Source organism: Hipposideros armiger, unplaced genomic scaffold (genome assembly GCF_001890085.2).
Source record: "Hipposideros armiger isolate ML-2016 unplaced genomic scaffold, ASM189008v1 scaffold_34, whole genome shotgun sequence".
Taxonomy (NCBI): Eukaryota; Metazoa; Chordata; class Mammalia; order Chiroptera; family Hipposideridae; genus Hipposideros; species Hipposideros armiger.
In genome coordinates this window covers 5101835-5115225 of record NW_017731384.1, presented here as the reverse complement: position 1 = coordinate 5115225, position 13391 = coordinate 5101835, and the positions used below count along the sequence as shown (strand labels likewise).

Genomic DNA, 13391 nt, shown 5'->3' with positions numbered 1-13391 from the left:
ATTTTCACTTTTTCAACAAAGATTATTGAGAGAAAACACAAATTGTGGCCATGTAGTTATATTATGTATATACCTTTCCAGCAACTCAAGAAAAGAACAAGCACACTCACTATCCTAGCAACGTACTCCCCTAGAATTCGACCAAATCCTCAAGTACCTTCTCTCCACTGATGACTCTAATTCTAGATCCAGACTTCTCCGCTGAGCTCTGGGCTTACTAACCAGGCCCATGTGACAGCAGATGCGTGCCAGCTAGGCATTTCCAACTTAGCCAGTCCTCAGCAGAGCTCCTGGTGCTCCTCTCCAAACCTGCTCCTCCACAAATCCTACTGGCTCTGCTTCCTCCGTATATTCAGAACCTGACTGTTTTTGTCCAACTCCCAGTTCCCCTGATCCAAGCCAGCATCATCTTAGCTGGATTTCTGTAATAATCTGTTTTGCCTGCGTCCACTCTTGCCACACATCCAACCACCGCACCCTGACTTTCATTTCCATGTACAAGACTTACAATAATCGTTTTAAAGCACAAGTCAGGCATGACCACATGTAAAACCAAACTCTTAACAATGGGCTCTGCATGTAAGGTCTGGTGCTATCCATTTCCCCCTTGCTCTGCTACTCTGGCTGCACTGGTCTTCTTACTGTTCCTTGAAATCATAAGCCTCAGGCCTTGGCATCTCTGGTTCCCTTTGCCTGGTACATCCTTCCGTTAACATGTACATGATATGACACTTCAGTTTGGTCTCCTCCAATGTCACCCGTGAGGCGGCATTCCTGACTATCCTGTCCCATACAGCACTTTTTTCTAGCCCTTTAGTCTAACCTTGTGTTATAAAAGGATCTGTCCACGCCTCTATTATCTGTCTCTTCCACTAGTACGTCAGGGTACCAGCTTTTTGTTCACTGCTACAGTCCCAAGATTTGGAGCAGGGCCTGGAATTTAGTAGGTAATATTCCAAAAAATATTCTTCAATGAATGAATTCTTTGTTTTTCATTGACTTTTTCTAAAGGAAAACATTGGTATCTATTCACGATTACAGCTCAAGGGTGTCTGGTGCTGCTATGAAGCATTTGGACCATAGTGGACACTGAAAGCATCATGCTGCAAGCCTCCTGGTCCAACATCTGAGGTGGGTCTCAAAATGCCCAGTGATAATGTCCTATCTACACAGTTAAGTGTGAGGAAGGAAACAGGTCCATCAAAGACTAAACAGGGGATGGAAATGACTACTAGGGTAGATAACACAAATGAGCGCTCTGAGCTTTAACATTGCTGGAGCAGATTTTGTTTTAACTTAACCTATGTCCAGTAGGCAATTTTTCATGATGCTGTCTTTTTAAACACCTCAACTGGTAGCAAGTGCTTTTCTGGATAATGAACCTCTTTTTCGGTGCTAAAGCAAAGTACTCTGATTTCTGACTTCAAACAACCCCAAATGGCCCCACTTGAATAGAAAAGAGGTTAAAGGAAAGTTTAATCTTATGACCCCTTCCATAAACAATTTCAAAAAAATTGGCTAGGTTTGTGGTATTTTACTTCTTATGAGGTCAGAAAGCACAGTGAAAACCAAGCAGAACTGGAAATCAGGGACACTTGGGATGTGGTCCCGTGTCTGCCATTGGTGTCACTACACACAGGTTACGTGGCCTCTATGGGCTTGTTTCCTCATCTGTGAATGGGTTCGGCAACAGTCACATTATTAACGCTTTACAATTCTGCTTTCCAAAAATGAAAACGCATTTAAAGGGAAGTACCAGGCCCTTGGCAATAGGAGAGGGTGAAAAACAACCCACCACAGAGAACAAGATCCTAAAGCCAATCGATACGAACCCCAGAGGCCCACAAGGGCCCTTTCGGCCTGAATGTCAACTCACTGTACTGCCAGGAGACATACACGCATGACCTTTTCCTTAAAAAAGTTTCTCTCTCCTATTAATTCAACTTCGTAAGTACATCTTCCCACGTAGACAAGAAACTGGCACTGATCTGGAGCTGGGGCTGCCCATACAGTAACCATGAGCCACGTGGAGCTGTTAAGCATTTGAAATGAGCCCAGTCAGAACTGAGTTATGTTGTGCTGTGCGTGTAAAATACATGCCAGAATTTGAAGACTTAGTACCAAAATAGGAAATATCTCAGTAATTTTTATATTAATTACATGTTGAAATAATATTTTGGATGCATTGGATTAAATAAAATACATGACTGAAATTAATTTCATCTGCTTCCTTTGCATTTGCTAATTTGGCTACTAGTAAAATTTAAATCACCTACGTGGCTCATCTACATTTGTATGGGGCAGCGCTGCTCTCAGTCAGAACAGGGGCAAGTGCCTGAGATTCCAACTCTTTTAGAAAAGCACTTTTTAAATGCCCTACCCAAGAACTGATACCACTTACTGCTCTGCTGGAAGGCCAGGCTGCTTTTCCCAGGCCTTGCCTTGGGCGAAGCCCACGTGAGCGCGGACTCGTGAGTGCGGCACGGTGCTCGCCTCCGCGGTCCTGTGGTTTCAGCACCCAGGGAGGCGGAGTCACAAGCCTGGGCTCTGGGCGCACGTAGGGGAAGTCTCCTGAGCAGAAGCAGGGACTCGCTGGAGCGCTGATCACAGCTGCGGGCGCTGATCACAACTGCGGGTCCAGACGCCTGCTCCCCGCTCAGGCGCAGCTCAGGACACCTATGCCACTTCCTGCGGGGGAAGGGCCCGCGTGCAGGGCCAGCGGAGGACCCGCAGCTGCCTGCTTGGGTTTTAGCCTGCTTGCTCCGCAGCGGAAGACCCCAGCCTGCCGGCCCTAAAGCGTTGGCAATTTACAAGTATTCATGTCAGGGGAGTTTGCGCTTTAAAGAACAAGCTGGACAAGAACTAGAGTGAAATCCTTGCCACATCCTTCTGTTTAACCTCCCTCATTAAACACCTAATCCTACCCTTGACCCTAGAAATACTAGTAATTCCATAGGCGCCAATGTGAACAACATTTCATATTCACGTATTCCTAGAATAGTGTTTGGGCAGTGGACAATTATTATTTTCACTCTTGAATACCTTGTTCATCGAGCATTTAAATAGGAAAATCTGCACAGACTTCTGTTTGTTACTAAATGGAAACAATGTTTAAAACAACGATTTACCTATAGGACATAAAATTTAGTTGCAGTAAACAAATTATATCTTTAAACTTAATTCTTGGGCCAGCCAAGTGGCTCAGTGGGTTAAGAGTTCGCTCAAGAATGCGAGCTCTGAGCAACAGGGTCGTCTATTAGATTCCCGGCCCGAGCTGAGCTGCTGCTGAGCTGCCAACAGGTGGCAGGATGGCTCAGCTAAAAAAAAAAACCAAAACTCTTTAAGAAATTGTCAAAAGTACATACAACCCACTAATTACTTATACACAACACCTAAGTGATGATTGCTGAATAAATGCCTGTTAAAAATCACACTTTCCCAATGTTTAGCAAGACTGAATGATTACTTTCTTTAATACACAATCTTTTTCCTGGTCTCAGTGCAGAGTAGGTACAAATGGTAATTGCATCTTGTCCAAATAACTGAAACCCCTAATTTACACACTTTGCCAAATCTGAATTCTTCTAGATTTGTAACTACAGGCATACCTCAGAAATCTTGGGGGTTCGTTTCCAGACCACAGCAATAAAAGGAATATTGCAATAAAGCCAGTGACACAATTTTTTTGGTTTCTCAGTGCATATAAAAGCTATGTTTACACTAAACTGTAGTCTATTATAAAGTGTGCAATAGCATTATATATATATAAACAATATATATAAAAATACATACCTTAATTTAAAAATATTTTATTGCTAAAGTTGCTAACCATCATCTTAGCCTGTTGGAAAAATGGTGCCACTTGCTTGACCCAGGTTGCCACTAAAGTTCAATTCGTAAAAAACAAAATATCTGGGAAACACAAAAAAGCGAATCACAGTAACATTGACCTACAAGACTAAAACTGCAATTACCTTATAGGAAAATGAAAAAAAACAACAAAAAAGAAAAGAGCGGAATGGACAATAGTCAAAAATACATTATTTGGGGAAAATACATTATTCAGGAAAATAAACCCATGCCAGAATGTAGAAAGTCCTTGCTCCATGAGTTCTCTTCTCAGTATTAAATGGCAAAGTAGTCACTCTCCAATCGCTTTTACTGGCAAGCCACCATTTTCTATTTTTCTAAATGACTCTGCTTTAATCAAGTAGAGGAGTAGAATGTAAGGGAATCCATTTATTCAGTTATAAACTGTGGTTTAAGTCATACTGCATAAATAATAACAGCAAAAGAATTTAGGTTTCAAAGTTCAGAATAAAAAACGACCATGAAGTTTCGCCCTCAGGGTTAAGATGCTCACCACATTCAGTCCAGTGATCTGCGCTAACATCTCCATTTCCGGGACACACTGAGATACAGAGATGGTTTGTCACATCCAAGGTTGTCACCCTGTGCCCCACCGTGGAAATGCGGCTGATGTTCACAGCCTGACAGCCATCCTGGCCATTGGCACACCGACAGGTAACCCCATCACACTCTCTCCCCCACTCCAGTAAACTTACTGCAAAGAAGTGAGAAAGATATTGTGGGAATCGACCCAAGCTGCTCTAATCCCACAGAAAAAGTGCGACATTCATAAACATAAGAACTCTTGTAACAAATTATTTGCAAGAACCCTCACCAAAAAATGACTGTCAGGTAAAGCTGACAATTGCAATGTAGCCCTTCTACAAAGGTTGGTGTAGTACAAGTACCACTCTTATTGTCACTTGTAAATATTCTAGAGAGGAGGTCACATTTTAAGCTGCTAAAAGCCAAAACAAGTGGTTGCTTCTTTCAGGGAGAAGCTGAGACTAAGCAAAGAAAAACAGGGGATAAGGCAGCCCAGAAGGTATGGCAAGTTCGCAGAAAAGGAGAATGGACATGAATGAAGAAGGCCACCTGGCTGGGTCTAACGGGGGGGACCACCTCAGAAATCAGCCCCTAAAAATGACGTTCCTTGAAAATCCTTTCTTGGGACATATACAGCGATGTTTACAGTATTCATTTACTTACTAGTTTCTGCTAGTCCTAGCTCTCTCGAGACTTTAAATACATTTGAAGAATGGAAGTGATGTGCTGGCTGCCACAGACCAAACTACTAAGGCAGAAGAAAACGCATTTAGAACATTTATCATTCAAACTGAGCCTCATTTCAAGTTCGGGTGCTTTAAAGGTGCTTCGATTCTGTTACTTCGATACAGGGCAGAGTCAGTGAACAGTTTATTCCAATGAAGCACTCCACCCAAAGGAAAGCACAGTGGGCAAGTCTTTATTTTAATTACTCCTATTGGGAGTCCCTAGTTTTGGACAACAACAAGGCATTTTATTATCCACTCTTTCCATTCCTTGAAGGCTTCCACAGGTTTGGGCAAATTCACGTTATCCTCACGACTGTGTTTCGGAGTGACTCCAGGTGTGCCAGCAGATTCACCATCAATCCACCTCACCAGCGCCTTGAAAAGCACAGCACAGGCTCATGTTAACAAAGCACAGCAAGAGAAAAACACTGGCTTCTAAATCAGGTTGTCTCAATCAGTGACTTCCATTACCCCATGAAGATGTTCCATTTGATAAAGATGCTTATGACTATGCGCCCACATACTGAGTGAAACAGCATGTACCAAAAATATACAAACTGTAATTACAAATGGCAATCACCAGTCTGCAGAGGAGAGTGAAAAGAAATACACTAATCCTCGCAGTTTTTTAGGGAGGGAGGACAAGTATTTTTTCTCAACTTGCTAAATGTTCCAAATTATACTGTGCTTTTAATCTGATGAGAATGTGCACACAAACCTAAGTGTACACGCAGCTAAGATACGTGAATGTGAAGACACATGTGTAGGCATAGGCTGCAGTCACCTGAATGAGGGTGAATTACCTGATGTATGCTGATATTTACATACTGAGATTATGTACTTTCCCTTTTCCTTCTCAAAATCTTCTTTTCCTTCTAAGGAATATCATACCTTTCTCTCATATTTGGAATGATAAATGACCTCCACATATTTAGATAGTTTTTCAAAATGAACTTTACCACATGTAGCAACACTTATTACCTTCTGCAAAGTCAAGCTCTCTTGCCCTAAACGAATGGCAAATACAGAAACCTCTTCCACGGTTTCTCATTGAACTACAAGTGTGAGGCACTCAGAGGCAAGTCAGTTTTTAAGGCGGCTTTTTTTGCATGTTTTTTTTTGAAACCGCACCTTCCTGCTTACCTAGTACTAATTTCCTCTGATAAATGACAGCTCCAGCTACCATCGTAGTTTGCTACTTATATAACCACTTCCCCCTTTTTGACAACCCCGGATTTACTTTGTATCTTTCTCTAATGTTGAAGCCAATAGCACACTGTAACTTGCGTAAACAGATGGGGCACAGATTTAGGGGGCGCCGGTCAGCTTCTTCCAAGTGGTTGGAGCCTTGCATTAGGCATGCAAGCCACTGGCAGTGCCGAACTCCAAATATGTGTCCGATCTCATGGGTGAGAGTCTGCAAGACATTCACATTGAGGCTTTATAGCGCCACCATCATCAGCAACCAGTTGCACACCCCTTGTCTTTCTTGCTTTTCCAAGAAACAAATTTACAGGAATCTGCCCAAAGACTTAAACCCTCATTTCCTTAAATGTCTTACTGCCTTCCTCACTATACTTTATTTAATTACCCCCGGACCAGGGTTTCTCAGCCTCGACACCACTATCCGTTTGGTAGGATCATTCTTTGGGGAAAGGAGGCCATCCTATGCCCTGCAGAATGCTGAGCAGCGTCCCTGGGTCTACCTACTAGATGCCAGGAGCATCCCCTCGCCAACTGTGACACTCAGAAATGTCTCCCGACATTGCCCAATGATCTCTGGGTGGTGAAATTGCCATTGGTTGAGGCCATTGCTCCAGACCAGTGGGGTCCGTGTTACCGTGTAGATTCTGGGCCGTTTCCCCAGAGATGCTGAGTCAGTGGGTTTGGGAGGAGGGGGCTTGACCTGCATGTTAACAAGCACACCAGGTGATGCTGGCGCAGGGGATATACACTGAAAACACTGCTCTGTGAGGTGTAGTTCTCCAACCCCAAAAGTGTCCTGGAGAAAGCAGAAAAGCCCATGTCCCGGGCTTTGGGAAATGAAACAGGAGGAGACAGGCTTTTCAAAGTGCAGCGGTGGGGGAGACTTCTGCAACTGTCAGCAGAACTAACTGCAGCAGAAGGTAGCCAGGAGCCCAGGAGGAAGGCCATTGTCCTTCTGAGGCCAGACAGCAGAGGTCTTCCAGGCCCCAGCAAGACAGCTTTGCTTGATGACCACGCAGCCTAAAAGAGTAGGTTCCCTACTCATACCAGAATTCTGGGCTTAAACTAATGGTGAGGATGTGGGTCTAGCCAAAGCTGCGTGTAACTAACAGGACACAAACCTAGCACAGCTACTGTAAATTTCCATATGAAGGTATCCATTTAAATTCTGCTTTTATTGATCATTTCAGTCAAGTAATAGCCACCAAAAATATACAAATGATACAGACTCATTTATAATATTACCTTCAGGACTGCTGTTGTACAACGTGGGGAACTAAGATCCCTTTAAAAAAATACTCCTGTTGGGTTTTTCAAACAACTCACCTTACAGGACCGAAGCAGTAACACACTGGTCACTTCAGGGATGTAATAGTTATCAAAAACGGAATAGTCACTTGAAGATTTTTGCTGCAGCGTCTTCACCTTGCCTTCATAGCGTGAGCTGTAGAAATCACTGCCATACCTGGCAAAGCTGAATATCCCCACACCTACAAAAAAAGGACAAGCCACAACAGAATGAGAGGAAGATTCCTGAAGGATAGCCCAAAGGAGAGCTTGCTGAGGCATCTGGTCAGCGAGTGCATATCTGTCCTCCTGTGTCCACGCAGTCCCATATCCTGGAGGCTTGCCAAGGCAAAGGCTTTCTCTATCAAAACCTTCTTGTACTATCCAGTTTGTCCTGCCCTGTAACACTCAATGGTCCTGAGGTCAAATTCTTGAGAAACTGGAAGTTCCAGAGGGTTTTGTTTTCCCACTATTTTTTCCCCCCCGCAAGGAATAGTCCAAATCAAGTACACCAAAGAAGAAATGAAAATGATCACATGAACAACACATGCTCATGTTTCTCTTTAAGAACACAATGAATAGCTCTCCATGCCCTATGTGTCAGTGAGGGTGGCTGGACTTCCCTCATGCCAATGCTACTGAGGAAACCCACTGACACTCACTGCCCCCGATGCTGGGAGACCACATTGTAGACCATGCCTTTACACAGAACACGGAACTTCTGCCCCTCCCGCCAACTTTTAAGCACAGCACAACTCTTACTACGTGGCTGATGTGGGGTGGTAACCAGAATAAACTCTTGTAATTGACTTCCTGTGTTAGGTCTTAGGCTCGTATCAACCATCTTTACACATATGAGGAACAAAGTTTGATTTACAACTCATTCTACAGGTAACTGCTTTGTAATATGACTTGTTTATGTTATCACTTTTATTTATGCCTCTCTTTCAGTTGTTGTTTAAAATAATGAATGTTTCTGTTACGCAAATGATTTCATAATAAGTTTGTCCAATGCAACTTGGTTCAAAGAGAATGGCTCCTCACCTAACCCTTAGAGAGGAGAGAATAAAGCCACTTATGGTAAGATGCTGTCTCACTGCATGGCAGGCCAATCCTGCTATCTTACTATTATAGTGTATATCATACACTATCTAAGAAACTTAATTTAAAAACAGAAATACAGTGAAAACATGTTTGGGGAAATGTTTCCTGACCTCCTCAAATGTATCAGATAAAATAGGTAGCAATATCTGGATAAACAGCTTTAAACTTTTTTTAATGTTCTCATTTCCATAAGATTAATGCTAAAAGAGGAGATAAAAATTTAACTCATACAAATTTAATTCTGATAGTTAGCTCAAACAAAAATCTGGAACACAGCAGCGACCCAAGTCTCCAAGAGAATGTGCCGACAGGGTCTTGCGGGTGGGGTGGAGCTATAAAAATGTTAGTGGGAAGATGAGACTCGATAGCACCCTGAGCCCCCACTTTGTATGAATGGGTGAGAAAGGTATCTAGTCAAAAAAAACATTTGTCATAGAGAGGCTAATGTGACATGCACACAGTCCATAAACTTGGTACTCATACAGTCCAGTCTCTGGGACTTACTCCCCATTCCCAGAACACTAATAGACAGTCACTCCCCTTAGTTCACTGGATTTTTCCCCTTCAAACCTGTCTTCGATCCTAGGGGATAAGGGTAGAGGAACAAGAGCAAAATGGAGGTGTGGGGAGAAGAGAAGAGGAGAGAAGGCAAAAAGAAAAAAATATAGGCAAAAATATGATTTGCTTTCTGGATACTTTCCCACACGCGATTATTACCATGTGGCGTTCCTAATGAGTCCAAGTTTATTATATCTCAAAGATTGAAGTTCACTTTTGTCAAATAAAATGGCAAAATGTTGAAAGACACAGGATACGAAGTATACACTTATAAAGCAGTGTGTGGTTACTCCATCTATGCAAGATGACTACAAAAAGAGCTGAAAAACAATTAGCAAGATTTTCACTTATGTTAATGACAGTTCAAATATCCTTAATTTAGTTCATCTTGGTACCGAATTACTTACATTTCCCACCTGTTGTGCTGAATGCCTGCCTGTATATGCACCAGGCATATATACACTTTTTAAAGATCAGCACTTCTATATAAATTATCTCAAAATGACTCTTGAATTAGGTATTATTAGCTGGAAGGTCATGCAGGTAGTGAATGAGGAACCCATATCATTCAAATCTATCAACAACACATTTCTCACTAAAGCATGATGCCGCACTAGAAATATCATACAGTTTTAAGTATCAAAATTATAATTGGTTGGAATTTCTCCCCTCATTCAACATCTTCAAATATTCTCAACTTGAAGTTTCTACCACCATGTCAAAAAAAGAATACCATCTGTCAGAGAGGCCTGTCCGAAGACAAAATTCCAGGAGTCCCTTGGGTAAAGATCAATCATTGTTATCCCCACAACACAGAAGGCATCTTCGGGTTTCTTCTTTTTTAAGAACTTCAGGATGTGCCCTATTTTAAAAAGAAATGTACATGAGTTTTATATATCTCTCCATAGCCTTTACTCAATTCAAATGGTAAAGGTGTTTAATTCACCTGCATGTATTTGTAGGTTTCGTGTGTTCTCGTTGACTCTAAAGGAGCACCTCGTTGCAGAGACAGGAACCGGTTCTAAGAGTTTTACCGTCAAGCCATAGAAAAATGCTTCACAGTAGCCTTTCAGCCATTTAACATATTCTTCACTGATCATTTTGGTGTTTCCTAGCGATCCTATAACATGAAAGAAAATGTAAAGACAGACTTTAAGATGATTAAAAGATTGTCTTTACCTGGGTCTATAATTAGGAATTTGGGACTAGCAACAAACCAACTCCAAGTTTTCAAAACACCTTTATCACTCATTGATGTCAATGTGAACGAGAAACAAAATGTCCTCTTTGAAGGCAGTTTGATTACAAAACCTCCACCACGGGAATGAATGTCAGAAATGACCATATAAACTGTCCCCTGGAATGAGGTCAAAAGCCCAAACTCTCCCTGGGCAACACCACCATTGCAAAGCCGAACCAAATCCAGCATATTACAATATATACCAATGCACTGTATATAAATACAGCATTTCTCTGGAGAGGGTGTCTTTCTGTAAGGATCATTGAAAAACTCTTCAAAGTCTTGGGGAGGCTCAGGATGGGAAGTGATCCAATCTGATGGAGAATGCAAGGTTATGGGTCGAAAGAGATCGCTGGCTGGCTGGAAGGCTTCACTCATCAAACGCCGCTCTCCGGACTCTAACTTCTCATACTGGGACACAAGCGCTGGGTTCTTTGAGATGAGAGCAGTTCTCAGCGTCTGTTCAGAGTGCCGTACTGTTTGCATCTACCAAGAAAACACATCTAGTCAAATGTAAAATGCATACCCATGCTGGTGACTTGAACCTACCGACCCTCCACATGCATCTCTAATTTCTCCCTAGAATGGAATGGCTGATTTCTAATGCCTTTAGAGGGGCCACACCGAACGACTGTTTGCTTTCACCATTTCCTATCCATTTCTTGGGGGGGGGGGGGGGGAGGGTATCCGAAAAAGTGAAAAGAAAATCATGACATTCATTCTTCCATCTCTTACGGTACCTGATCTCATTATAAAAACTAGTGGTAACCATGACAACATGACCTGATTTCCAATTTCCTTCTGCATTTGGGTAGTGACAATATTACGAATTGACTCATGTAAGGCCACATGAGAAATACTCATCCTTCCCAATGTGACTCAAAGATGTCCAAGACCAAACAAAGAACTAATGTAAGGCCTGCCGGTTCTCTAATTTCACTGCAGGCTGAAAATATATCTCAGCCACTGAAGTTCATCATGTCAAAGTCATGTCACCCTGGGCAAGACATCAGGTGACTAATCAAAAGCCAGACTCACAGTGACAGGTCTCTTCCATTCACTTTGTGTTCTTAGGTAGAGCTTTCATCCTTCCACATGAATGGGTCAGGCCGCTGTTCCACCACGAGGCTTTCTGAGTTAGAAAAGGAAAAAAGTGGGCATCTGTCTGGAACCTACCGTATTTTCCAGTTACCTAGACTTTTCCAATTGAATGATAAGACAGTTGATGGGGAAATGTACGCTATCGGCTGTTCAGGTTAGGACATCTGAATCCTCAAGGGGTCCAGGGTGTGGATAAAATCCAAACCTGAGGTCTCTATATCAAAGCTCCGATGGGAGCACAGAAACAAAGTCACTGCTCAACAAGCGGCCTGCAGTGTGACTTCTACGAGCAAGATGTGCCCTCCTGGGGTCTTCCTGTCTTTAGGAAGAAAGGTTCCCCTTGAAGTGTTTACCTTTCTAGGACAGGGAAGGGCCTGTCTGGGCCTGGTCAGAAAAGCTGTTGCGTGGGTTGCCTTCGCCCCAATAAAGAGTAGTGTTTAAAAAAAAAAAGCCTTATATTAAAAAGCCTCCCAGGTCTACGAGTGACAGAACTGGGTCACTTCAGTCCGTTGGTGGCCTGAAATCCTCCTGTCAGTGCTACCAACCAGCACATGGGTAAACCAGGGCAAGTTAGTCACCAGAGCTGGTTGCCTATAGCAACTCGCAGCTGGGGCTTGGCCCCGTGCAGGCGCGACCGGGTCCCGGGTTGGGGGTGGAGTAGGGGGTTCCCCCCGGGAGCTCAATGCTTTATCTTGGCTCCCTGAGGAGCTTCCTCACGGGCTGGGCCTTGCTCCCCGGAGACACCACCGCCCCCGCTGTCCTCCCTGCTTCCGCCGCGGTCTGCCCTACCCACATCCTCATCCCTCCGCACCGATGGCGACCGTCCCCATTCTCGAAACTGGGCGCCCAACCCTGGCGGCCCCGGCCGGATTCTGACGTTCCCACCGCACGACCTGCTCCCCGATAGGCCTCGACGTCGCCAGACAGCCGGCCTACCGCGGCGGCCCCTGCGCGCGTGCGCATCACGCCCGGCACCTCGCCAAGCTCCTTCGCGCCTCGCCCCGCCCCATCGCTCCCTGCCCCGCCCCCTTGGGCCCGTCACGCCCTTGCCACGCCCCGTGGTGTAAGGTCGTCTCTCTGGCGCCGTGCCCGGGTCCTGGCGGCGTTAGCTGCCCCCAGCTCCCTGAGTAGAGGAGGATCGCCAGGGGGCGACGGGGCGCCGGCGTCGGCTCCCGCGGTCGCCTTTTCCCCGTTGGCCCTCGCGGTGGCGCCGCCACTGCTCTGTCAAAAAGCAGGCCCCGGGCGGTACTGGGCCCCAGGGAAGCTGGTGGGAGGCGCCCCGCGCCGGAGGCCGCGTCCGTCGGCGGCGGTTCCCCTTGGGGCCGCGCCCGCGTCGCCGACTTTGCATGTTTGTGAATGTGTTCGGTGGGCCGTGCGTTTGCGAAGTGCCCTCTGCGTGACTAATTCACTAGCCTGGTCCAGAATCACTCAGCCGTGGCCGGAGGTTGACGCACAGCCTCGGCGCGCGTTCCCTGGTGCCGTCACCCGCTGTACTTTCCCTTCTTTATTTGGTTGCGACGACTGCAGCCGCCGGGGCGCAGGGAGGCGCCGCCGCAACCGCGAGGCGCAGGTGCAGCGTGTGCCGTAGCGAGGCGGGCCGAGGCGGCTTCTTGGCCAAATGACGCCGGCAGGGTTTCTCTTCAACCTCGGGGATGCCGCGCTCGGCGTCTACGGCTGAAAAGACCGAAACTGCGACTGCCAGAGCGAGGCTGTGAAGCAGACGAAGCCCCTGGTTGCCATCGGCCCTGAGTCACTCTGTGTGGCCTTGGGCA

The 13391-nt window shown here is 45.1% G+C and overlaps 2 protein-coding genes across 7 annotated transcripts in view; both read right to left on the bottom strand.

Annotated features, from left to right (window-relative positions):
- ARSG (arylsulfatase G) overlaps positions 1 to 5130 on the bottom strand; it is a 106482-nt gene extending 101352 nt beyond the window's left edge. The window contains exon 1 of one of the 3 annotated variants that reach the window (XM_019637698.1): positions 5059 to 5130. The gene's annotated coding sequence lies outside the window, so the exon portion shown is untranslated. Of the gene's footprint in view, positions 1 to 2401; positions 2679 to 5058 lie in introns of those variants that run through there. The other 2 variants (XM_019637700.1, XM_019637685.1) reach the window with 2 other exon arrangements.
- AMZ2 (archaelysin family metallopeptidase 2) lies at positions 4227 to 12575 on the bottom strand. Of its 4 annotated transcripts, XR_002123428.1 has the most exons (9): positions 12409 to 12575; positions 11557 to 11650; positions 10722 to 11004; positions 10225 to 10398; positions 10012 to 10140; positions 7656 to 7819; positions 6364 to 6540; positions 5059 to 5498; positions 4227 to 4564 (listed from the first exon to the last, which is right to left on the bottom strand). XR_002123428.1 is itself a non-coding variant. In XM_019637705.1 (8 exons), exons 3-8 carry the CDS (start codon positions 11002 to 11004, stop codon positions 5343 to 5345), a joined length of 1083 nt encoding a protein of 360 aa, XP_019493250.1. In that variant the 5' UTR covers positions 11557 to 11650; positions 12413 to 12575; the 3' UTR covers positions 5299 to 5342. The 4 variants fall into 4 exon arrangements, 3 of the variants coding, with proteins under 3 accessions (XP_019493250.1, XP_019493251.1, XP_019493252.1); XM_019637705.1 differs by lacking the exon at positions 4227 to 4564 and having other exon boundaries at positions 5299 to 5498; positions 12413 to 12575; XM_019637706.1 differs by lacking the exon at positions 4227 to 4564 and having other exon boundaries at positions 5299 to 5498; positions 12431 to 12575.
- Between the last annotated feature and the right edge of the window lie 816 nt (positions 12576 to 13391).

Excerpts from the sequence above, each read along its gene's own strand:
- AMZ2 (XM_019637705.1), bottom strand. The coding sequence starts at position 11,004 with ATGCAAACAGTACGGCACTCTGAACAGACGCTGAGAACTGCTCTCATC. Across the intron at positions 7,820-10,011 it reads ACAGGCCTCTCTGACAGATG|GTGTGGGGATATTCAGCTTT; the intron begins GTATTCTTTTTT and ends CTTTTTTTGTAG. Across the intron at positions 5,499-6,363 it reads ACATTAGAGAAAGATACAAA|GCGCTGGTGAGGTGGATTGA; the intron begins GTAAATCCGGGG and ends GTGCTTTTCAAG.